At 44.9% G+C, this 27147-nt stretch overlaps 2 protein-coding genes across 6 annotated transcripts in view; one reads left to right on the plus strand and one right to left on the minus strand.

Moving 5' to 3' along the window:
• The window catches only part of LOC126213090 (uncharacterized), a 255653-nt gene extending 253393 nt beyond the window's left edge, over positions 1 to 2260 (minus strand). Inside the window, exon 1 of the mRNA XM_049940688.1 lies at positions 2204 to 2260. Coding sequence (XP_049796645.1) covers positions 2204 to 2233 — 30 coding nt within the window. The 5' untranslated portion in view covers positions 2234 to 2260. The remainder of the gene's footprint in view (positions 1 to 2203) is intronic.
• Positions 1 to 27147, plus strand: part of LOC126213087 (serine/threonine-protein kinase OSR1) — a 587751-nt gene that overhangs the window by 212017 nt on the left and 348587 nt on the right. The gene's annotated exons all lie outside the window — the stretch shown is intronic.

The following is a 27147-nucleotide window of genomic DNA, read 5'->3' on the forward strand; positions in this document are numbered from 1 at the left end:
ACACTTTTTTATTGGTCTTTTTGAGTGACTCACATGTACATTGCCATGAGGGGTGAGGTACACGTACACACGTGGTTTCCGTTTTCAATTACGGAGTGGAATAGAGTGTGTCCCGACATGTCAGGCCAATAGATGTTCAATGTGGTGGACATCATGTACCGTGTGTACCGTGATGTGCCTACAACCCCAGAGGATATGAAACAACGTATTGTGGCAGCCTGCGGCGACATTACACCAGATGTACTGCGGCGTGTACGACATTCATTACGCCAGAGATTGCAATTGTGGGCAGCAAATGATGGCCACCACATTGAACATCTATTGGCCTGACATGTCGGGACACACTCTATTCCACTCCGTAATTGAAAACGGAAACCACGTGTGTGCGTGTACCTCACCCCTCATGGTAATGTACATGTGAGTCACTGAAAAAGACCAATAAAAAGGTGTTAGTGTGCACGTAATGTGCTGTTCCAGTCTCTTCTGTACCTAAGGTCCATCACCGTTCCCTTTGGATCCCTACGTAATTCGGTGCTCTCCGATACACACGATCGAACAGCGGAGGAGTGGTACTCAAGCGTCAACTTTAGGTTACAATATCTTCGGATGTAATTAACATTTTACAATGCAACAAACGGCACTGATTACGTATTTGTTTATATGTTCAGACGTGCTAACAATACTAACGGGGTTCCATTTAATAAAACGTAGGTTTGTGTTAAAAAAATACTTCCGTGCATTTTTGTATGGTTTGTATTAACCAATTACACTAGCCCCTCTCCTCATGTTCGGTCTGTGGAATCGATTCGTCAGTATTTGATGTGGTTTACGAAATACATCCAGCGGTAATGTTAGGTGACTCACCCTGTATAGCAGTATCGCAATTAGTGAGAGCTCAAATGGGATCACATGGAGAAACAAGCAAGGTGGTCTTGTAGCAAAGCGAGCGCGCATAATGTTGAGGACTTGAGTATCAAATTGATAGGTCCTACAATGTCGGAGCCTGAAAATACCACACCAGACTTGAAATCTGCAGCACGTCCTCGGTAGGTAACTTTCTGATGATGTAGGCGCCGACTTCTGCCGTGCAGCAACTCTGTGTCGACCCCTGGCCTCGAAGGCTGTCCGAGAATTCTAAGTTCTGCCGAAAAAGTGCGACTAAGTCGCAAGACCGTCCGACTCTGACGAAGATCGGAACCCGAATATCTACTGCCCGCGCAACGCAAGAGCGAAGCCAACATTGCTCAATTCCCTACTCTCCTCGAAAACCGCGAATCAGCATTCAGTTCTGACTCCAAAATTCCCCCCACACTGTCTCAGAACATCATTCGCGCCAATAGCGACCGTTCCCTCCAATTCTGAGCAGGGCTTTATGACGTGAACTAGCCTGAGTTTAAGTTGACCAATCATGCCTCTGCTATTCAGCTGAGGGCACTGAACTTGCCGTTTGACCAGCTACAGAAACAACCCGCCTAGACCACCGGCCATATGGTGCCAGACAGTCGCACCTAGCAGAACACAGTCCACAAGTATTCTCAGAATCAAGAGGACAATGCAGTCAGTCGGCGTAAGGAATCTTCGTTCCGGACGCGCCAGAACGGGAAACACATAAACTGCGGCGACACTCAGACGCCTCGCAGGTCGTTTCGCCCTGCATACAATAGGCGAAACTCGACCGACGTCCCACTAGGCGCTTAAGCCTGTTGTACGAGCCCCTCAGAATTTAGGGAAGTTCAGCCCCCAACCGGAAATGCCGTGTGCCGCGTCCTCCAATGCTAGCCTCGCACAGGCCAGGGAACCAACCCAATATGCATAGGAATCAAGTGAAAAGTATTTTTGAGCTCTCAGTACAAATACTCTCATTACAATAACCTTATTCGGTCTTTTACTACCGTGCAATGACACAGAACATTAATAAAATTCATCAAAATGAGAGGCGACATGCGAAAGAGGCCATGGAACCTCTCAGCCTATTAGCTGAGATAGAGCACTTTTCCTGAGCAGGAATTATTTTTGAACTGCAGACACATAGCTAACGTTTCCAACAAACTGGATACATTTGGAATGTACTTCAATGTACTATAAAGTAGCTGATTCGACGCTTTCGTCGGCTGTGTAGACAAAAGTTTATTCTCCGAGAAAAAACTTTCGTCGGCTGTGTCGACAAAAGTTTATTCTCCGAGAAAAAAGTGGGAGGTCCTACCTGGTGCATGAAAGTCGGCCCTGAAGCCATTCTACAGTCGGTGTTGTCTTGCGACGTCGCTCAACACAAATAACATCCCCGGCGCTGTCGCTGTTCCCTTATATAGCGCTCTCCCGCGCCTGTTAATCTCCCCCTTCCTGATACCACAATTTTGTTTTGCGAAATTCCATCTCCAAACAGATAAACGCCTCCACACTTTCTCCTACTTCCTAACCCTACCCTTTCTTCCTACTCCTCCCGCCCCTTCCTCCTCTCAAACACACACAAAAAAAAAAAAAAAAAATTCGCGCCCTCGGGCGACCATAGTTACAAGAATATCACAGACAGAAAAGTAATTAAAGATTAGTCTGTTTCGTAGTATATTTCCACGAAGTCGGAATGAGCCGCCGCCATTTTGTCCCCGTCAGGGAGATTAAAACAATAGAAAGTGAGTGGGAGGAGTGGAGGAAGGGGGGAGAAAAAAAAAACACCCAACGGTCGCGGAGACATTTGACGATCGTGTTCCGGTCTGGGCGCATTTGTTTTTAACCGCTGGTGCGCGAGCCACTCAGAGATAATTAAATGTTAGCAGTCGAGCGGTGCGGCTTGCCCCATTTGACAGATGACAGTCGTGGCGACGAGGCTCCACCATTATTGAGCCAGCCGGGATGAATCACGGTGGTGCCGGCGTGCGATATTACAATTCTCTCGCGTAGGATTTGCCCTCCCGTGCCGTTCGACACGCTGCGATCCGAGTTATCGCCAATCAGGGCTGCCTGCGCTTAGCCAGGGATTACGCCTCCGATTAGTTCGTCCTATTGCCGAGGTGTCAGTCTTGCGGCTGCGAAATCGCGGCGGTGTGACATGCAGAAATTAATCAGACTGCGTGAGTCAGCCTTAATGAAATGTGTCACATTAGTCCTGGGTTCTGCCTCAGGTAAAACACCCACACACAAATACATGTACAAATCTGTATTGCTAAATGGCTAAAACCGTTCAACAGCCACGTTCCAGATTGTGTGTATAACGGTTTCCAAAGACAACGAAAATTTTATTTTCGGTGCTTTATGTAATTACTGATTGAGTAAAATATGGCGTTTCAGTCTTCGATCGCTATTCTTTATTTTCAATTACCGGTTTCGGGCTAGCTGCCCATCTTCAGATCTGTTAGACAATGTTAAAAATGTAATTAATAAGAGAGATACAGTTAGTGATAAAAATATCGTAGTTTACAAAAAGAAATTTTGGAACGTATTAAATGCCAACATACCATATGTATGGGCAGCTAGCCCGAAAACGGTAATTGAAAATAAAGAATAGCGATCGAAGACTGAAACGCCATATTTTACTTAATGAACGATCGCGGAATTCCCAGTGAGACAACCATGTCTTGTTTTGATTACTGATTGAATTTAAAATTTTAAAATGCTGCCATAATCTATTCATTAAGGGGTACTAATATCGTCTGCGCTCGAAATTTGATCGCTAAATGGCTAAAACCGTTCAACACCCACGTTCCAGATTGTCTAACGGTTTCCAAAGACAACGAAAATTTTATTTTCGGTACGTCATGTAATTACTGATTGAATTTTAAATTTTAAAATGCTGCCATAATCTATTCAATAAGAGGTACTAATATCGTCTGCGCTCGAAATTTGATCGCTAAATGGCTAAAACCGTTCAACACCCACGTTCCAGGTTGTCTGTCTAACGGTTTCCAAAGGCAACGAAAATTTCATTTCCAGTACTTCATGTAATTATTGATTGAATTCAAAATTTTAAAATGCTGCCATAATCTATTCAATAAGAGGTACTAATATCGTCTGCGCTCGAAATTTGATCGCTAAATGGCTAAAACCGTTCAACACCCACGTTCCAGGTTGTCTGTCTAACGGTTTCCAAAGGCAACGAAAATTTTATTTCCAGTACTTCATGTAATTATTGATTGAATTTAAAATTTTAAAATGCTTTCATAATCTACTCATGAAGAGGTACTAGTATTGCCTGCCGTCGAAATTCGACCAGTTACGTCAGTGAACCTGATCTGTGATAGCAAATGTCACGTATCGTAGAATTGTCTGAAATTTTTGCCGCGGAATTGATCCGTGACAAATTCTGCTTTTTAGGGACGTGTATTCGTAAAATAATTCTTTGATTTTTCTTTAATTGCTCGATCATTTGAAGGGAGTTTTTGATACACTGCGTTGAAAAATAAATTTTGTGGAAATGTTGTCAAGCTAACTTTTCCCTTATGACAACACAATGTGAACGCCGTTGTATCGCGTAAATTCACCTCAGACGCGAAATGATTTGCATTACAAAAAATGAAAATGAAATGAAGTCCCATGCTTCTTTACAGAGCGTAGGGGAACGCTGCGGGAGACCCGCACCGCCTTACTAGGCAAGGTCCTATTGGAGGTGGTTTGCCGTTGCCTTCCTCCGACCGTAATGGGGATGAATGATGATGATGAAGACGACACAACACCCAGTCATCTCGAGGCAGGAAAAATTCCTGACCCCGCCGGGAATCGAACCCGGGACCCCGTGCACGGGAAGCGAGAACGCTACCGCGAGATCACGAGGGGCGGACTCATTACAAAAACTGCACTGTAAATTCATCAAACTGCAATTACAGTTCTCAAAATTGTTTAGAATTATGTCCAGCGCAAATTTAAATGTATCACAACGACAACAGAATGATAGCTATCAAGATCTGCATTATCCCTATCACTTTCTCTGTACAAAAATTGTATCTCTCTAGCTCTTCGTCTTTCAGTCCAACCTGTTAATGTTATTCTTTGAGGCATAGCTTAAAACAAATATGCGAGGAACATTCAGTAATTAAAGAGACAAATTGGTCTGGGGAAAAAAGCGTTTATTTTTACAAAACAATACTTTTTCTACTTTTCAATATAATCCTCTTGAACATTTATGCACTTGATCCAACGGGCTACAAGCTACAAGCTTTTTTATTCCGGCTGCAAACAACTCTTTATCGTGATGTTTGAACCAATTTCCCACAAACTTTTTCACGACCTCGTTGTCCTGGAACCTCTTCCCATATAACGCCTCCGTCAGTGCACCAAACAAACGGAAATCACTAGGTGCTAAATCAGAACTGTAAGGGGAATGAGCAGCACTTCCCAGCCCATTTTGTCGATGGTTTCACAGGTTAGTTGAGCAATATGAGGACGTGCGTTGTCTTGCTGGAGATCACACCTCTCCTCTGAGATCTACACCTACACCTACATTTATATTCCGCAAGCCACCAAACGGTGTGTGGCCGAGGGCACTTTACGTGCCACTGTCATTACCTCCCTTTCCTCTTACAGTCGCGTACGGTTCGCGAGAAGCCTCCGTGCGCGCTCGAATCTCTCTAATTTTACATTCGTGATCTCCTCGGGAGGTATAAGTAGGGGGAAGCAATATATTCGATACCTCATCCAGAAACGCACCCTCTCGAAACCTGGACAGCAAGCTACACCGTGATGCAGAGCGCCTCTCTTGCAGAGTCTGCCACTCGAGTTTGGTAAACATCTCCGTAGCGCTATCACGCTTACCAAATAACCCTGTGACGAAACGCGCCGCTCTTCTTTGGATCTTCTCTACTCCTCTGTCAACCCGAGCCGGCCGGAGTGGCCGTGCGGTTCTACGCGCTCCAGTCTGGAACCGAGCGACCGCTACGGTCGCAGGTTCGAATCCTGCCTCGGGCATGGGTGTGTGTGATGTCCTTAGGTTAGTTAGGTTTAATTAGTTCTAAGTTCTAGGCGACTGATGACCTCAGAAGTTAAGTCCCATAGTGCTCAGAGCCATCTGAACCATCTGTCAACCCGACCTGGTACGGATCCCACACTGATGAACAATACTCGAGTATAGGTCGAACGAGTGTTTTGTAAGCCACCTCCTTCGTTTATGGACTACATTTTCTAAGGACCCTCCCAATGAATCTCAACCTGGCACCCGCCTTACCAACAATTAATTTTATACGATCATTCCACTTCAAATCGTTCCGTACGCATACTCCCAGGTATTTTACAGAAGTAACTGCTACCAGTGTTTGTTCCGCTATCATATAACCGTACAATAAAGGATCCTTCTTTCTATGTATTCGCAATACATTACATTTGTCTGTGTTAAGGGTCAGTTGCCACTCCCTGCACCAAGTGCCTATCCGCTGCAGATCTTGCTGCATTTCGTTTCGAATGCTGCAACTTCTCTGTAAACTACAGCATCATCCGCGAAAAGCCGCATGGAACTTCCGACACTATCTACTAGGTAATTTATAAATAGTGTGAAAAGCAATGGTCCCATAACACTCCCCTGTAGACGTCTCTCCATTGACAACAACATGGTGTGTTCTGTTTGCTAAAAACTCTTCAATCCAGCCATACAGCTGGTCTGATATTCCGTAGGCTCTTACTTTGTTTATCAGGCGACAGTGCGGAACTGTATCGAACGCCTTCCGGAAGTCAAGGAAAATGACATCTACCTGGGAGCATGTATCTAATATTTTCTGGGTCTCACGAACAAATACAGCGAGATGGGTCTCACACGATCGCTGTTTCCGGAATCCGTGTTGATTCCTAAGGAGTAGATTCTGGGTTTCCAGAAATGACACGATACGCGAGCAAAAAAACATGTTCTATAATTCTACAACAGATCGATGTCAGAGATATAGGCCTATAGTTTTGCGCATCTGCTCGACGACCCTTCTTGAAATCTGGGACTACCTTTGCTCTTTTCCAATCATTTGGAACCTTCCGTTTCTCTACAGACTTGCGGTACACGGCTGTTAGAAGGGGGGCAAGTTCTTTCGCGTACTCTGTGTAGAATCGAATTGGTATCCCGTCAGGTCCAGTGGACTTTCCTCTGTTGAGTGATTTCAGTTGCTTTTCTATTCCTTGGCCACTTGTTTCGATGTCAGCCATTTTTTCGTTTGTGCGAGGATTTAGAGAAGGAACTGCAGTGCGGTCTTCCTCTGTGAAACAGCTTTGGAAAAAGGGGTTTAGTATTTCAGCTTTACGGCGTCTCTCTCCCATAGCTGGCTTGACCTTGTTTAAAAGCAAACGCGAGTAGTTCATTGTATGCTGCTCTTCGAGATAATCACAAAAAACTGGACCCTCAGCATCCCAAAACACCGTCAACATGACTTTTCCTGCTGATGCTTGGGTTTCGAATATTTTCTTGACAGGTGGCTTGGTGTGCTTCCGCTCCATGCTTTGTCTTTCTGATTCTGGCTCGTAACAGTGAACCCAAGTTTCATCACAAGTTAAAATTTTGTTGAGGAAGTGCTCACCTTCTCTTTCATAACGTTGCTTTATCTCTGTGCACACTCTCAACCTTGTTTCCTTGTGTAGGCGCGTCAACTCCTTTGGGACTCATCTTGCACATGTTTCGCGGTACTTCAGCTTGTTACAGATAAAGTTATGAACTGTCCATTAGTAACTTGAACCTTATCAACTATCATTTCCACAACAACACGGCGGTCTGCACGAATAATGTCATCAATTCGATTTTCAAGTGAGGGAGTTGAAACTGCAACTGGTCGGCCAGAACGGTGTTTATCAAGTCACTGAGCCGCGACCATTTTGAACTGCTCTACCCAATTGTAAAAATTTGCACAATTCACACAACCTTCACCATAAACTTCAGACATACTACAGTATATACAGTATTCACTGGTTTCTCGCCTTCAGCAAGTAAAAAACGAATAACAGAACGTTTCCAGAAAAAGATTTTCACTCTGCAGCGGAGTGTGCGCTGATATGAAACTTCCTGGCAGATTAAATCTGTGTGTCGGACCGAGACTCGAAATCGGGACCTTTGCCTTTCGTGGGCAAGTGCTCTACCAACTTTTCTTGTTTTCTTTTTACTTTTTTATTTATTTTTTCGCTAACCACTTTTTATCACACAGTAAATCAATTGACAAATAACAACAACATTGTTTCAACATAAATTGGAATAAACATTCGTAGATAATTCAGACAGTGAGAGGGGATAAAAAAAAGAGCAAACTTGTTTTTTTACAAAGAAAAATAAAAATATCTTGTGTTCTAAAATAAATGTCGGCCTACTGCATAAAACAAAATAAAAATATTTCTTGAAAATGTAAATATACCTTTTCGATATCAGGTATGTGTTTTCAGATAGTAACTGAGCTACCCAAGCACGACTCACGCCCCGTCCTCACAGCTTTACTTCTGCCAGTACCTCGTCTCCTACCTTCCAAACTTTACAAAAGCTCTCCTGCGAACCCTGCAGAACTAGCACACCTGAAAGAAAGGATATTGCGGAGACATGGCTTAGCCACAGTCTTGTGGATGTTTCCAGAGTGATATTTTCACTCTGTAGCGGAGTGTGCGCTGATATGAAACTTCCTGGCAGATTAAAACTGTGTGCCGGACCGAGACTCGAACTCGGGACCTTTGCCTTCGCGGGCAAGTGCTCTACCAACTGAGCTACCCAAGCACGACTCACGCCCCGTCCTCACAGCTTCACTTCTGCCAGTATCTCGTCTCCTACCTTACAAACTTCACAGAAGCTCTTCTGCGAACCTTGGAGAACTAGCACTCCTGCAAGAAAGGATATCTCGGGGACATGGCTTAGCCACAGCCACACAGTGGTAGAGCACTTGCCCGCGAAAGGCAAAGGTCCCGAGTTCGAGTCTCGCTCCGACACACAGCTTTAATCTTCCAGGAAGTTCCAACAGAACGTTGTTCAACTAATGTGGACGTTTCAAGCGAAGTCTCCATCTTGAAATGTATTTTTGAGGTTATAAACAAAAGAATGTTGATACATCAGCTGATTTGGGCTCATCCCAGTGATGCCAACTTAAAGCCATAAAAGCACCAAACTTGTCCTACTAACAGTTTTTCCCCATACAAATTTCTCTCTTTAATTATTGACTTATCTTCGTAGTTTCCTTATATTAAAGGACGTTGTAGCTACTCAAACTGAAGATACGGAAAAATAGGTTCAAATGGCTCTAAGCACTACGAGACTTAACATCTGAGGTCATCAGTCCCCTAGACTTAGAACTACTTAAACCTAACTAACCTGAGGACATCACACATGCCCGAAGCAGGATTCGAACCTGCGACCACAGCAGCATGGCGGTTGCTGACTGAAGCGCCTAGAACCTCTCGGCCACAGCGGCCGGCCGGAAAATTAGGAACACTCTCAATTTTGTGGTGATGGAGACAAACGAACACAAAGTTAGTTCCGTTTACTCTTAGGCCAAAGTAAGTGAAAACATGACGCTAATAAACGTTTGTTGTTGCCAAAGGCTTCGTTACTACCTTTCGTTTTCCACTGTTACCAACGTCAACAAATTGGCATTTGCGGCTTTTTAGCTGTCCGGTATGCATGTGTTACTTCAAATGAAGTATCTGCAACAATGGAACGTGAAAGTCACTAGAACGCAACTTCACGAAACGTTATTACTTTCGTGTGTCGTTTCTGCTATAGTACCCGATCGTTACGCGTGGCAGAAGTTGGTAGCAATGTCAGAGACGAAGAAAAAATTTTCTCATGTGTTTGGCTGCTTCCTTTTACCTCTCCTGACGGCTATGTGTACATATGATTCTCTTCTCCTATGCACATCAAAGCGAAGTTCCTTTTCATTGGCTTCATCGCATAATTAATTTTAAAAATCGGTACTTCAATTTTCGATTCCCACGTATTAATATTATGATCGTTAAATAAAAGATGCGCATTATCATTAAGAATGTCCACATGGATAATACTTTCTCTTTGCAGAAGTTGTGTCTCTCTAGCTCTGCGTCTTTCATTCTGACCCGCTGGATTTCTCCCTTTAGGCAACCCTAAAACAAATTTAGTTTCTGCATAACAAGGGAAGTCAGAAGTCGTAATTATTCAAAATGCACAAAATAAATATTAGGAACGTCCTTCAAATTTCCTGGTAACGGCGGCAAATGACCACACATTTACTCTTACCAAAAAGTACAGACTTTGTTACAACGATATGTTAATTTTTACTGCTGACAACATCAGCGACCAAGCACTTGCCGCATTGAAGGTGCATGTTGTAGTATTTCGTGCACTATGGCATGGACAGTCATCATTTCAGTACCACAGGTTCCTCCTAGTCTACAGAGGCACATCTTCTAACCATCCGCGGAAGATGGTCTGTTAGAAGGCTGGGATGCTTGTGCGCGTCCAGTTTTCCGTCTATAAAAAACGGGCTTATGAGCTGATGGTTCATTGTCCCACACCACACGTTTACACTCCATGGAGGCTAAAGTTCCATCTGACGAAGCCAATGGGAATCGTCAATAGATCAATAATGCATGCTTCGGGGTTTTACGTGACTACGATTGGTAAATATGGCTTCATCACTAAACAAGATACATGATGCATCTGGAGTATCCTGTGTTAATGCCTATGCACAGAAGTTATCACGATTCTCATGACCGATAAAAAAAATGGCTCCAGGCACTTGGGACTTAACATCTTACCAGGTGTACCGGTATGAAATGAGCGTTTTTTGTGAAAATGAAAACTAATTTTGAATTGAAAAGTAAAAAAAATTTATTCAAAGTACTGACCATTGCTTTCTCTGCATTTTGACCACCATTCTGGCAATTTGTGGACACCACGCCAATAGAAATGTTCGTCGTTTGAAGCAAACCGATCAGACACCAAATTTTCGACTTCTTCGTAGGAGTCGAAATGTTCCTCAGCCAAAGCGTGTCCGATTGATGAAAACAAATTGTAGTCGGAAGGGGCCAAGTCTGGTGAATACAGCGGGTGGGGTAGCAGCTCGCAGCCAAGTGTTTTGATTGTATCCTGAACCAGTTTTGCTTTGTGTGCAGGTGCATTGTCGTGTAAAAAAATTACTTTGGTATGTCTTCTCGCCCATTATGGTCTTTTTTCGATCAATGCGTAGTTCAAATTGATCATTTGTTGTCTGTAGCGATTAGTATTCACAGTTTCACCGGGTTATAGAAGCTCATGATACACCACACCTTTTTGATCCCACCAAACACAGAGCATTGTCTTTATGCCAAATCAATCTCGTTTCGCAGTCGATGTTGATGGTTGTCCCGGAATAACCACTGATTTTTCCCATTTAGGATTCTTAAAATAAATCCATTTTTCATCGCCAGTAACAATTCGATGCAAAATTGATTTTCTTTCATGTCTTCGAAGCAAAATTTGACAAATGGTTTTTCGGTTTTCCATCTGTCTTTCATTCAATTCATGTGGCACCCATTTTCCACACTTTTGGATCTTTCCCATAGCTTTCAAACGGTCAGAAATTGTTTGTTGTGCAACATTTAGCATTGCTGCCATTTGCTTCTGACTCAAAGTATCATCTTCATCCAATATTGCTTGCAATTCGACGTCTTCGAACTTTTTTGGTGGTCTTCCACATTCTTCATTTCTTACATCAAAATCATTATTTCTGAACCGTTGAAAGCATCTTTTGCATGTTGCTTCTGATAGAGCACGATCTCCATATGCCTTGACAAGCATTCGATGCGACTCTGCAGCACTTTTTTTCAAATGAAAACAAAAAAATAATGCTTTCCTCAAATCATCACTTTCTGATACAAAATACGACATTGTTAACACGATGAAAACATATGAAGTTGTTTGTTCCGTGACTTGATGTATACTAAATATCTTTGACAGAAGTTATACCAACTAAACAAAAAAAAATAAGGCTCGTTCACAACTAATGTTCCCCATCGACACATTTGTATCTTAACGCTCATTTCATACCGGTACACCTAGTAGGTCATCAGTCCCCTAGACTTAGAACTACTGAAACCTAACTAACCTAAGGACACCACACACATACATGCCCGAGGCAGGATTCGAACCTGCGACCGTAGCAGCAGCGCGGTTCCGGACTGAAGCGCCTGGAACCGCTCGGGCACAGCGGCCGGCTCATAATCGCTTCCATGCAGCTCTTGAAGGAGAGAGTTGTGAAAGAGATGGAACCTTTGTCAATGGAAAATGCGTAGGAGACCTGCGTGACTCATGCCACTTCATGGTGTGATTGCGCGGGAACTAACTTGCGGATCAGCTGCAACTGCAGCAGGAAAATTAATTTCCCCCTTTCTGTCTTCACGTGTTTCCTTCTGTTACGCTGTCTAAGTGTTACACTACCACTTTCACGTAACTGGTTGAAGACGTTGATAAATATTTGCCGAAATGGTTGATGTCTATTGGGATACCTTGTCAATATACTGTACGAGAAGGAGCTGCATTCTTACTAGGCTCTCCATACACCATGAACATGTCGTCCTTTTATGCACTGGTAAATCGCATCGTTCACTCCGAACCTATTGTTTGGACTGTCACACGCTAACTACACTACTGGCCATTAAAATTGCTACACCAAGAAGAAATGCAGATGATAAAAGGGTATTCATTGGATAAATATATATATTATACTAGAACTGACATGTGATTACATTTTCACGCACTTTGGGTGCATAGATCCTGAGAAATCAGTACCCAGAACAACCACCTCTGGCCGTAATAACGGCCTCGATACGCCTGGGCATTGAGTCAAACAGAGCTTGGATGGCGTGTACAGGTACAGCTGCCCACGCAGCTTCAACACAATACCACAGTTCATGAAGCGTAGTGACTGGCGTATTGTGGCGAGCCAGTTGCTCGGCCACTATTGACCAGACGTTTTGAATTTGTGAGAGATCTGGAGAATGTGCTGGCCAGGGCTGCAGTCGAACATTTTCTGTGTCCAGAAAGACCCACACAGGACCTGCAACACGCGGTCGTGCATTATCCTGCTGAAATGTAGGGTTTCGTAGGGATCGAATGAAGGGTAGAGCCACGGGTCATAACACATTTGAAATGTAACGTCCACTGTTCAAAGTGCCGTCAATGCGAACAAGAGGTGACCGAGACGTGTTACCAATGGCACCCCAAAGTATCACGCCGGGTGAGACCCACACCGGCGTACTAGGCAAGTCCTAGTGGAGGTGGTTTGCTATTGCCTCCGTAATGATGAATGACGATGATGAAGACGACACAACAAAATTTCTAGTTTTGGGGAAGGGTGGAAGTCTGAGAGCTATATCACGTGAATAAGGCGGGTGTGGCAACAATTCATACCGTATTTCGTGTAATTTTGCCATGGCGAAGGCACATGCGTGCTGGCACGCGTGAAGAATCGCGGCACCCATCTTGCAGATAATTTTTTCATTTCTAATTCTTCAGCCAAAATGTGATATACCCTTTCACATGACATCTGGCAAGCATGAGCAATTTCACGCACTTTCAATCGGCGATCCTCAGTGACCATGTTGTGCACTTTTGCAATGATTTCTGGAGACACATGTTGGCCGACCACTTCGCGGATCATCATCTAAGATGTCCCGACCAAATTTAAATTCATTTACCCACTTGGCAATAGTTGAATATAGAAGAGCAGAGTCCCCCGGTGTATTCTGGAAATCGGTACGAATGTCCTTTGCTCTCATACCTTTCTTTACGAAGTACTTAATCACTGCTCGAATCTCGACTTTTTCCATCTTCGCAAATGACTACACGGGAACAACAACAAAGCCACGTCACCGCCACAGCTCTGTTCCAAGAGCACTGACGTGGCACGTGTTTACAGGCAACAGTCCAATGAATATCACGTGAACAACTCGTTGCGCTAGCGCTGACCTCTCATGGTGATTCCGAGAACTTTTCAAACCACCTTCGTATTACGTTTAGAAAGAATCGTCGTATCAGATCACTACTCAAATGGGAACTGCCCGATTCCTCCGCATGGTGCTGCTTAAATAGTTCCAGCCCCGTGCTACTTGAGTAGTTTGGCATTTTCTCGAACGACGGCGTTATATGTAAAAGGTACTTGCATCAAAAATGGTTCAAATGGCTCTGAGCACTATGGGCCTTAACATCTGAGGTCATCAGTCCCCTAGAACTTACAACTACTTAAACCTAACTAACCTAAGGACATCACACACATCCATGTCCGAAGCAGAATTCGAACCTGCGACCATAGAGGTCGCGCGGTTCCAGACTGAAGCGCCTAGAACCGCTCGGCCACACTGGCCGGCGTACTTGCATCGTCAATACAGAATATGCAACATGCAACGCCATCTACGAGACGACCTTTTCAACATAAATTTGTTGACACAAATAAAATTAACTGAGGCTACATTTTCGTGTTGCGCTAATAGATGGTGTTACTTCAGTACTTGAGCCAAGCACGTAATAGTATTTTACGAAATCGGGACAAAATTGGGTCTTATCGGGACAAGAAGGTCTATAACGGTGACCGTCCCGATGTACCGAAATGGCTAGCAACCCTATTTGTGCTGCACATAGCGGATGCAAGCTTCCGTCGTAACAGCCCTTGGCGCATCTAGTGCTTACACCAGTGTTCGCTCCAGGCTTCAGTGCAGTTGAGTAGAGCCTGCTATGTCTCCAGTCGTGATTGGGACAATGTGCCTTGTGCGCACTTTTTAGTCTATCCACACGCTCACAAGGCTTGTTCCAAGTTGACATGTGGGCCTTACCTACCCACCATCACCAATTTCATCCAAATTTGCAGTACGTGCAGGTCTTTCCCAGAATTGCAAAGTCATAGAGTGTGAGGTCCAGATGGCCAAGCATTTAGAAAAAAAGAAAATGCGTATTTTGGTGCGGACCTTGCGGGGCATCAGCAATTAATGTTAGTGTCGTTTCCAGGCTGCGATTGGTGCAGAGGAAGGGCTGCAAGAATGTAATCGAAGGGTCGAGTTCCTACGTGAAAAGTATTCTTTTATTTTCACTATTTACGTTACTTACATTGTAAATAAACCGAAATAATGCTCAGTACATGGCGATTTTAAAAGAAATAATATCGAAATTTATTGAGATAAGTTGCAGAATCGGTAGATGTATCATTTTGTAGGAGAGAACCGTAAGTTCGAGTCACGTACTTTATTAGTACCGCATTCCACCATCAGGAGCGCCAGCGCAGTGCAGAGTTAAGATGGCTACTTTCACTGGTGCGGAGCGCGCTCGTTGTGTTTTATGGTTTAACGAAAGGAACTCTGCGACATCTGCTCGACGTAAATTTCGCATCGAATACGTTACAAAACCTCTGAGCCGACCTACAGATTACTCTTGGCGCAAGAACTTTGTTGAGACGGGTTGTTCACTGTGACACGATAAGTCACCACGTCGCCCGCGTCTTGACGATTGTGTCGAACAGGTTAGGGAGAACTTTGCCTGCAGTCAACAAAAATCGACGCGACATGCCCCTCGCGTCATAGGAACTCCACAAAAACTATTTGGCAAGTACTGTGTAGACATTTAAACTTAAAAACCATGGAGATTCACAATGGCACAGCCCATATTATTTTTAGTGATGCGGATTAGGCTCCTCATGCAGAATTCAGTGCAGAAATGTTGCATCGGATAGAGGAGCGTGAGACATTCCTGAGCACAATAATCTTCAGCGATGAGTCAACATTTCATATCAGTGGATAGGTGAACATGTGGAACTCCAGAATATGGGGCAGTGAAAATTCACATGCAACCCAGTAACAACTTTCTGACAGCCCTAAAGTTAATGTGTATTGTGCCCTTAACACATTGAAAGTGTAGAGCCCTTTCCTCTTCATATAGAAAACTTTCATTACTATTTTGTATCTGGATATGACTGAAAAATTTTTCATTCTATAGATCGATGAAGATGACTGAGATGGGATGGTTTACTACCATGGAATTCCTTCCTCGCGGAAGTTTGAGGTTCATCGACATCTATCGTCTACATGCATACTTCGCAAACCAAAATTGAGTGCCCGGCAGAGGGTTCATCGAGCAACCTTCACAATAATTTTCCATTATTCCAATCTCGAACTGCTCGTGGAAAAAAGACCACCTATATCTTTCTGTGCAAGCTCTAATTTCCCATATTTTATTACAATGATGGTTTCTCTCCTTGTAGGCCGGCATCAACAAAAGATTTTCGCATTCGGAGGGGAAAGTTGGTGATTGAAACTTCATGAGAAGATTCCAATGCAACGAAAAACGCCTTTGTTTTAATGACGTCCACCCCAAATCCTGCATCATGTCCGTAAAACTCTCTCCCCTGTTTCGCGATAATACAAAACGTGCTGCCTTTCTTTGAACTTTCACAATGTACGCCATTAATTGTAATTGGTAAGGATCCCACACCACGCATCAGTATGTAAGAGGTCCACGATTAAGGAATTTGTTGCTAGCGCACTCGAGCAGATGTAATTTCGATGGATTGCTCACGCGCTGCCTGCGATATGTAAGCTGTAAGAGAATCTCAGACCAGAGAGCAGTGTTGTATGCAATAGGAACTGTGTGTCAGTATGAGTAAGTAGTTGCTAGAACTCTGGTGTATCGAGTTGGCTGGGCCGGTCGTGTGGAGCGATGGCGGTGCCTGAGCGTTGTAGTATAAGGTAAAAGCCGCCTCACGCATACATAGTATTGTTATATCAAGTCCATGTAAATCCTTTTAAAAAGAAATCTCTTAATAATAATCTTTATTATAAAAATTAACTTTTGACAATCAGTCAACTTAATTTAAAGATTTTACTAATTTTTCCAATCCATGGTCATCCTGATTATTGTAAAGAAAAATCAGTTGTTTCTTTTTAGACATGACAGATCTATCGGGCAGCATTGCACTGAGCTGTGGCAGAAAAATTTATTATAAGAGCAGATATACAGGGTTATTACAAATGATTGAAGCGATTTCACAGCTCTACAATAACTTTATTATTTGAGATATTTTCACAATGCTTTGCACACACATACAAAAACTCAAAAAGTTTTTTTAGGCATTCAAAAATGTTCGATATGTGCCCCTTTAGTGATTCGGCAGACATAAAGCCGATAATCAAGTTCCTCCCACACTCGGCGCAGCATGTCCCCATCGATGAGTTCGAAAGCATCGTTGATGCGAGCTCGCAGTTCTGGCACGTTTCTTGGTAGAGGAGGTTTAAACACTGAATCTTTCACATAACCCCACGGAAAGAAATCGCACGGGGTTAAGTCGGGAGAGCGTGGAGGCCATGACACGAATTGCTGATCGTGATCTCCACCACGACCGATCCATCGGTTTTCCAATCTCCTGTTTAAGAAATGCCGAACATCATCATGGAAGTGCGGTGGAGCACCATCCTGTTGAAAGATGAAGTCGGCGCTGTCGGTCTCCAGTTGTGGCACGAGCCAATTTTCCAGCATGTCCAGATACACATGTCCTGTAACGTTTTTTTCGCAGAAGAAAAAGGGGCCGTAAACTTTAATCCGTGAGATTGCACAAAACACGCTAACTTTTGGTGAATTGCGAATTTGCTGCACGAATGCGTGAGGATTCTCTACCGCCCAGATTCGTACATTGTGTCTGTTCACCATTAAGAAAAAATGTTGCTTCATCACCGAAAACGAGTTTCGCACTGAATGCATCCTCTTCCACGAGCTGTTGCAACCGCGCCGAAAATTCAAAGCGTTTGACTTTGTCATCGGGTGTCAGGGCTTGTAGCAATTGTAAACGGTAAGGCTTCTGCTTTACCCTTTTCCGTAAGATTTTCCAAGCCGTCGGTTGTGGTACGTTTAGCTCCCTGCTTGCTTTATTTGTCGACTTCCGCGGGCTACGCGTGGAACTTGCCCGCACGCGTTCAACCGTTTCTTCGCTCACTGCAGGCCGACCCGTTGATTTCCCCTTACAGAGGCATCCAGAAGCTTTAAACTGCACATACCATCGCCGAATGGAGTTAGCAGTTGGTGGATCTTTGTGGAACTTCGTCCTGAAGTGTCGTTGCACTGTTATGACTGACTGATGTGAGTGCATTTCAAGCACGACATACGCTTTCTCGGCTCCTGTCGCCATTTTGTCTCACTGCGCTCTCGAGCGCTCTGGCGGCAGAACCCTGAAGTGCGGCTTCAGCCGAACTTTATGAGTTTTTCTACGTATCTGTAGTGTGTCGTGACCATTTTTCAATGAATGGAGCTACAGTGAATTTATGAAATCGCTTCAATCATTTGTAATAGCCCTGTAGAACTCTTGCCATATCCGTCCCAGCATGGCATCGTCGACTGTGGCAGTCGTTTCATGTAGGAATCAGCACGGGTTTCGAAAGAGACGATCGTGTGAAACCCAGCTCGCGCTATTCGTCCACGAGACTCAGAGGGCCATAGACACGGGTTCCCAGGTAGATGCCGTGTTTATTGACTTCCACAAGGCGTTCGCTACAGTTCCCCACAGTCGTTTAATGAACAAAGTAAGAGCATATGGACTATCAGACCAATTGTGTGATTGGATTGAGGAGTTCCTAGATAACAGATCACAGCATGTCATTCTCAATGGAGAGAAGTCTTCCGAAGTAAGAGTGATTTCAGGTGTACCGCAGGGGAGTGTCGTAGGACCTTCGCTATTCACAATATACATAAATGACCTTCTAGATAACATCGGAAGTTCACTGAGGCTTTTTGCGGATGATGCTGTGGTGTATGGAGAGGTTGTAACAGTGGAAAATTGTACTGAAATGCAGGAGGATCTGCAGCGAATTGGCTCATGGTGCAGGGAATGGCAATTGAATCTCAATGTATACAAGTGTAATGTGCTGCGAATACATAGAAAGAAAGATCCTTTATCATTTAGCTACAGTATAGCAGATCAACTACTGGAAGCAGTTAATTCCACAAATTATCTGGTAGTACGCATTAGGAATGATTTAAGATGGAATGATCATATAAAGTTGATCGTCGGTAAAGCAGATGCCAGACTGAGATTCATTGGAAGAATACTAAGGAAATGCAGTCCGAAAACAAAGAAAGCAGGTTACAGTACGCTTGTTCGCCCACTGCTTGAATGCTGCTCAGCAGTGTGGGATCCGTACCAGATAGGGTTGATAGAAGAGATAGAGAAGATCCAACGGGGAGCAGTGCGCTTCGTTACAGGATCATTTAATAATGGCGAAAGTGTTACAGGGGTGATAGATAAACCCCAGTGGAAGACTCTGCAAGAGAGACGCTCAGTAGCTCGGTACGGGCTTTTGCTGAAAAAGTTTCGAGAACATACCGTCACCGAGGAGTCAAGCAGTATATTGCTCCCTCCTACGTATATCTCACGAAGAGACCGTGAGGATAAAATCAGAGGCATTACAGCCCACACAATACGAGACTCGAATACCGGAGCTCTGCTACATCACGTGGTAAAGGCCATACATACGCCAGATCTTTAATGTGTCCCCACAGAAAAAAGTCACACGGAGTGGGATCTGGTGGTCGGGGAGGCCATTTCGTGAAACAGCTGTCCCCTTCTGTAGCACGACCGATCTGTCGATGCGAGAGCTCCGTGTTTAGGTACCCACGAACTTCAGGATGAATATGGGGTAGAGCCATTTCGAGTTCACGGGATGCACGATGCACCGATTTCTTCAGACTCCTTACGAATGTCTCTCGTACGCGCTCCACAAGTTCACTCACACTGGGACGTCCGATTCTCTTTGCAGGGCACAAGCCACCCGTCGTAACGAATTTGTTGTACCAGTGGTAAATAGCCTTCCTTGTTGGTGGCTTCTCACCGTATTTGGTTCTAAACATCCGTTGAACAGCTGTAGCAATTCGTTTTTGTCGAACTCCAACATACGGGAAGCTCGCTCCGCACCTGAACTCGCCATGTTTGAGACTAGCGCTGGCTATGGGCAAATTACCAAACTACGTCATGGAAATACATGAAAAAAAAGCGCTTCAGGGTTTCCCTTCAAAATGACATATGTATGATATCTGTACAATGTTCGGTTCTTGTGCAATAAATAATTGAAAGTGTTCCAGGACTTTATGTACACCCTGCATTTCGGTTTATTTGCATGTAAGTAACATAAAAATTGAAAATTAAAAAACTTTCTCCATAGTTACTCGACGGACGCGAGCAGCGATGTCGCGATACGATAAACAGCAATCGCGATAGGCTACAATGCAACCTTTAGCAAAGTCGGAAACGTGATGGTACGCATTTTTCCTCCTTACACGAGGCATCACAGCAACTGAAATGATAATTAAATGGACACCTTAGCTGCAAGCAGGCGTTGATCTACTTCATTGGGGACATGTTGAAAATGTGTGCCCCCACCGGGACTCGAACCCGGGATCTCCTGCTTACATAGCAGACGCTCTATCCATCTGAGCCACTGCGGGCACAGAGGATAGTGCGTCTGCAGGGACTTATCCCTTGCACGCTCCCCGCGAGACCCACATTCCCAACATGTCCACACCACTACATTCGTAGTGTGCCTAATAGATGTTTGCCCGTCATACTCATTACTCGTGGCAGATTAATCTACCAAGTCCCGTACGAGTTCAGGCATAGCGTGTGCGTTCGCACAAGAAGGTCAATGGCCGGGAAGCCATATTTTAACTATATATGACGGTAGTATCTGTTCCCGAAACAACAGTTTCATTTCTAGCAAAGCTGCATGGTCATCCACGGTAACTGTTGTTTCGGGAACAGATACTACCGTCATATATCATCACAACAACGTTTCACCAGGCAACGCCGGCCAACTGCTGTTTGTGTATGAGAAATCGGTTGGAAACTTTCCTCATATCAGCACGTTGTAGGTGTCGCCACCGGCGCCAGCCTTGTGTGAATGCTCTGAAAAGCTAATCATTTGCATATCACAGCATCTTCTTCCTGTCGGTTAAATTTCGCGTCTGTAGCACGTCATCTTCGTGGTGTAGCAGGTTTAATGCCCAGTAGTGTAAGTTGCTACAAACTGTAATTCCTAGGTATTTGTGCGATTTATCGTATACTCAAAATTTCTTTTAGTACCCATGTGGATGACCTTTCACTATTCTTTGTTTAGTGCTAATTGCCACTTTTCGCACCATGCAGAAATTCTCTCTAGATCGTTTTGTAATTGGAATTGATCGTCTGACAAATTTACTAGACGGTACGTTACAGCGTCATCTGCAGACAATCCAAGGGGGCTGCTCAGATTATGACCTAGGTCATTTATACAAACCAGGAACAGCAGAGGGCCTATGAGACTACCTTGCGGAATGCCAGATATCACTTCTGTTGTACTCGATGATTTACCGTCCATCACTACGAACTGTGACCTCTCTGAGAGGAAATCACAAATCGCGTCTCATTCTCCCAAGTTTACAGCATGTCAAGAAAACTATATGTATATCTGTCACATTTACCTTCTCTTCCAAGGAACATTTTGGATGTTTTCTCCTCGTATGACGTCGCAAGTTTGTTGTGAGTCGTCTCGTTTTTAATTTTTTAAACCAAATACAGCACAGTGCTTCATCGCTACCGCACATCGTAAAATACCTTAGGTTGGTGGATAAGGTCGTAGCGTTTTTGTTTTGCATGTTGGTATTCCGGTTGCTATAGATTTATTTATCGATTGTAATTTTTTGTTTGTAGTTCACTGTTACTATTTGAGATTACATAATGTCGTTTTGTCATTTGGCGATAGTGAGTGGAGCTGTGGACGCTATAATATGGAGTGCCAAATGGAAAAATCGGAAGATTTACAACATGTTCTTCTGTTTGAGGTCAGTAGATGGGTAACAGGAGCGGAGGCAGGCCGGCACATTTGCGCCGTGTGTGGGGATAACGCCGCTGGACAGAGCACGGCAAGGAAATGGTTATGTCGTTTTTATTTATTTATTGATTTATTTAACCTGGCAAGATTAGGGCCATCAGCCCCTGTCTTACATCTAACCAGGCATTCTACTTATTTTACATTCATATGTTTTAGTAGGCGTGTTAAACTACATCTAGTACAAAAAGTGAAATAAACAATTAGAAAGGTGCACCTGGAAAAATACATACATACAGAGTTTATATTCGTAGATCATAAGTACTGTTATAATTAGACATTATTGAAGAGACGGATTTTAGATAGGAGTGCTAGCAGCAGGGAGTATGAGGGAGACTCGTGGTGAAGGGAGGAGAAGAATAGAGAGACATGATGAAAGATAATCAAGCAAAAGGAAAAGAAGATTGCGTGGTTAATAGAGGTAGATCTCGGGAGCAAGATAGGAGACGCTAGCTTTGCTATTGGACAGAAGAGAGGATTGGCCTTGTACATTAATTTTGTGGAGAACGTTCTGTGGATGATAGCAGGAAATGCTTCAACTTCTTAAAAGCAGCAGGAGATTCAATTTTGCGCAAGGCAAGGGGCAGTTTGTTCCAGAGGCGGACAGCGGCAACTGAGAAGGAGTTTGCAAAAGTTTTTGTTTTGTGAGTGGGCACGGTTAGGATACCAAATAAGAGTGACCTCGTGTTTCGATTATGATGACACGACAGGTTTTTAATCTCTGAAGCAAGGTACTGGGGTGCTCGCGCGACGAGGAGTCGGTGAAGTAGACATTGTAACCTCTCCACACGAAACTTAATTAAATGAAAATTTGAAATGGAGCCAAGTGTAACCTCCTCACACAAAAATTAAAAGAATGATAGTGGAGCCACGCGTAAACTCCCCGCAAAATTGATAAATGAAAATTGACCAAAAACCCACACAATAATATTAATTAAATAATGAACCATGAACGAAATGTAACCTCCTAACAGAAATAATATCTGGTAAATTTTATAAGGACAGCAGCACTGACCTTCGGCCCTGTATTCTGAATAACAAAAGCAAAATTCTTACCTCAATAAATACTGCAACTACACTCCTGGAAATGGAAAACAGAACACATTGACACCGGTGTGTCAGACCCACCATACTTGCTCCGGACACTGTGAGAGGGCTGTACAAGCAATGATCACACGCACGGCACAGCGGACACACCAGGAACCGCGGTGTTGGCCGTCGAATGGCGCTAGCTGCGCAGCATTTGTGCACCGCCGCCGTCAGTGTCAGCCAGTTTGCCGTGGCATACGGAGCTCCATCGCAGTCTTTAACACTGGTAGCATGCCGCGACAGCGTGGACGTGAACCGTATGTGCAGTTGACGGACTTTGAGCGAGGGCGTATAGTGGGCATGCGGGAGGCCGGGTGGACGTACCGCCGAATTGCTCAACACGTGGGGCGTGAGGTCTCCACAGTACATCGATGTTGTCGCCAGTGGTCGGCGGAAGGTGCACGTGCCCGTCGACCTGGGACCGGACTGCAGCGACGCACGGATGCACGCCAACACCGTAGGATCCTACGCAGTGCCGTAGGGGACCGCACCGCCACTTCCCAGCAAATTAGGGACACTGTTGCTCCTGGGGTATCGGCGAGGACCATTCGCAACCGTCTCCATGAAGCTGGGCTACGGTCCCGCACACCGTTAGGCCGTCTTCCGCTCACGCCCCAACATCGTGCAGCCCGCCTCCAGTGGTGTCGCGACAGGCGTGAATGGAGGGACGAATGGAGACGTGTCGTCTTCAGCGATGAGAGTCGCTTCTGCCTCGGTGCCAATGATGGTCGTATGCGTGTTTGGCGCCGTGCAGGTGAGCGCCACAATCAGGACTGCATACGACCGAGGCACACAGGGCCAACACCCGGCATCATGGTGTGGGGAGCGATCTCCTACACTGGCCGTACACCACTGGTGATCGTCGAGGAGACACTGAATAGTGCACGGTACATCCAAACCGTCATCGAACCCATCGTTCTACCATTCCTAGACCGGCAAGGGAACTTGCTGTTCCAACAGGACAATGCACGTCCGCATGTATCCCGTGCCACCCAACGTGCTCTAGAAGGTGTAAGTCAACTACCCTGGCCAGCAAGATCTCCGGATCTGTCCCCCATTGAGCATGTTTGGGACTGGATGAAGCGTCGTCTCACGCGGTCTGCACGTCCAGCACGAACGCTGGTCCAACTGAGGCGCCAGGTGGAAATGGCATGGCAAGCCGTTCCACAGGACTACATCCAGCATCTCTACGATCGTCTCCATGGGAGAATAGCAGCCTGCGTTGCTGCGAAAGGTGGATATACACTGTACTAGTGCCGACATTGTGCATGCTCTGTTGCCTGTGTCTATGTGCCTGTGGTTCTGTCAGTGTGATCATGTGATGTATCTGACCCCAGGAATGTGTCAATAAAGTTTCCCCTTCCTGGGACAATGAATTCACGGTGTTCTTATTTCAATTTCCAGGAGTGTATATCTGCTCTTATTTATCGACACAGCTTCGTGCAATGCTGGCGTATATATTTTTTTTTAATTCTTGGAAGGATTGCATAGGAAATATTCTTTAAATTGAAATGAATGCTTTTTCTTCAAAAGAGTGGAAAATTTCTTTTAATTGAAATGAATACTTTTCTTTGAAAGTGTTACTTTATAAAAAAATTATTATTGGGGCATTTTTTATGAACAAATTAAATTACAATTAACGTACATTATTAGATATGCGCAAGGCTGCTTCTTAAAACAATACTCATCCTCCAGAGTCCTGACCAGAGTCGCGAGCGGAGCACACAGCCGACGCATGCCGACTCCCGCAGACTGCTACCGTCCACTCGCTACTAAAGCCGACTCACTACTGCTGTATCCGACTGACTACCACTGCAGACTCGCGCAGACTAGTGACAAGCAAGAACTAACGATAAACTACTCTCTGGTCAGAGATTCTGTCATGCCTCGCTCATCGCCAGCGAAGCACACACCTTCCAACATAGAGTGTGGAAGTCACGCAATTTGTCCGGCCGCAGCCACCCTAGCTCGGAGTATGAAGCACTAACACGATCGTATAGGCGAATGTTGCAGGTGTGACGCACACAGGCATTCACGGTTAGTTCTAGCCGTCTTTTGTTTTCACTACTCGTGCCTCGTTGAATCACATCACAATAGTGCAGGTTCGTTAGAACGAGTGCTTGCACGAGCTGGCGTTTCAAGTCCTGTGCAAATATGTTCCGAAACTTTTTTAGAAGAATCATTTTGACATCAGTGGCTCTCCACGTTCAGAAACATCTTCAGAGTTTAATGAGGATCGTTTAAAAGTATTAATCCGCAATGATCCACGCCATTGTACTCGACAACTGGTAAACGTGGTGGACTGTGATCATTCCACCGTTGTGCAGCCAGTGGGGAAAGTTCAAAAGTCGTGTATATCGGTATCGCAGGCTCTACGGCAGAATGACAAAAATCACGCCATATGCGCATCTCTGGTTGCTCGTGAATAATTGCCTCGTGAACAAAACCGATCATTCCATTCCTGTATGGTTACTGATGACGAGAAATGGTGTCTTTATGCTAATACGCTGAAGAGCCAAAGAAACTGGTACACCTGCGCAATATCTACATCTACATTTATACTCCGCAAGCCACCCAATGGTGTGTGGTGGAGGGCACTTTACGTGCCACTGCATTACCTCCCTTTCCTGTTCCAGTCGCATATGGTTCGCGGGAAGAACGACTGCCGGAAAGCCTCCGTGCGCGATCGAATCTCTCTAATTTTACATTCGTGATCTCCTCGGGAGGTATAAGTAGGGGGAAGCAATATATTCGATACCTCATCCAGAAACGCACCCTCTCGAAACCTGGACAGCAAGCTACACCGCGATGCAGAGCGCCTCTCTTGCAGAGTCTGCCACTCGAGTTTGCTAAACATCTCCGTAGCGCTATCACGCTTACCAAATAACCCTGTGACGAAACGCGCCGCTCTTCTTTGGATCTTCTCTACTCCTCTGTCAACCCGAGCCGGCCGGAGTGGCCGTGCGGTTCTAGGCGCTCCAGTCTGGAACCGAGCGACCGCTACGGTCGCAGGTTCGAATCCTGCCTCGGGCATGGGTGTGTGTGATGTCCTTAGGTTAGTTAGGTTTAATTAGTTCTAAGTTCTAGGCGACTGATGACCTCAGAAGTTAAGTCCCATAGTGCTCAGAGCCATCTGAACCATCTGTCAACCCGACCTGGAACGGATCCCACACTGATGAGCAATACTCGAGTATAGGTCGAACGAGTGTTTTGTAAGCCACCTCCTTCGTTTATGGACTACATTTTCTAAGGACTCTCCCAATGAATCTCAACCTGACACCCGCCTTACCAACAATTAATTTTATACGATCATTCCACTTCAAATCGTTCCGCACGCATACTCCCAGATATTTTACAGAAGTAACTGCTACCAGTGTTTGTTCCGCTGTCATATAATCGTACAATAAAGGATCCTTCTTTCTATGTATTCGCAATACATTACATTTGTCTATGTTAAGGGTCAGATTCCACTCCCTGCACCAAGTGCCTATCCGCTGCAGATCTTGCTGCAACGTAAACATCGCGTAGGCAGCCGCGGAGCACGCAGAAGTGCTGCAACACGATGTGGGATGGACTCGACTAATGTCTGAAGTAGGGCTGTAGGGAATTGACACTACGAATCCTGCAGGGCTGTCCATAAATCCGTAAAAGTACGAGAGGGTGGAGGTAGCTTCTGGACAGCACGTTGCGAGGCATAGTAGTATGCTGAATAATGTTCGTGTCTGGGGAGTTTGGTGGCCAGCGGAAGTGTTGAAACTCAGATCCTGGAGCCACTCTGTACCAATTCTGGATGTGTGGGGCGTCGCATTGTCTTGCTGGAATTGTCCAAGTCCGTCGGAATGCACAGTGGACATGAATGGATGCATCTGATCAGACAGGACTCTTAGGTACGCGTCACCTGTCAGAGTCGAATGTAGACGTATCAGGGGTTCCATGTTACTCCAGCTGCACACGCTCCACACCATTACACAGCCTCCACCAGCTTCAACAGTCCCCTGCTGATACACAGGGTCCATGTATTCACGAGATTGTCTCCATACCTGCACACGTCCATCCGCTCGATACAATTTGAAACGAGACCAGGCAACATGTTTCCAGTCATCAACAGTCCAGTCTCGGTGTTGACGAATCCAGGTCAGGCGTAAAGCTTTGTGTCGCGCAGTCATCATGTGTACACGACTGTGGCTTCAGCCCAAAAGTCCGTATCTACGAGGGCAGTTCAATAAGTAATGCAACACATTTTTTTTCTCGGCCAATTGTGGTTGAAAAAACCGGAATTTTCTTGTG

The sequence above is a fragment of the Schistocerca nitens genome, chromosome 11, assembly GCF_023898315.1.
Source record: "Schistocerca nitens isolate TAMUIC-IGC-003100 chromosome 11, iqSchNite1.1, whole genome shotgun sequence".
Taxonomy (NCBI): domain Eukaryota; kingdom Metazoa; phylum Arthropoda; class Insecta; order Orthoptera; family Acrididae; genus Schistocerca; species Schistocerca nitens.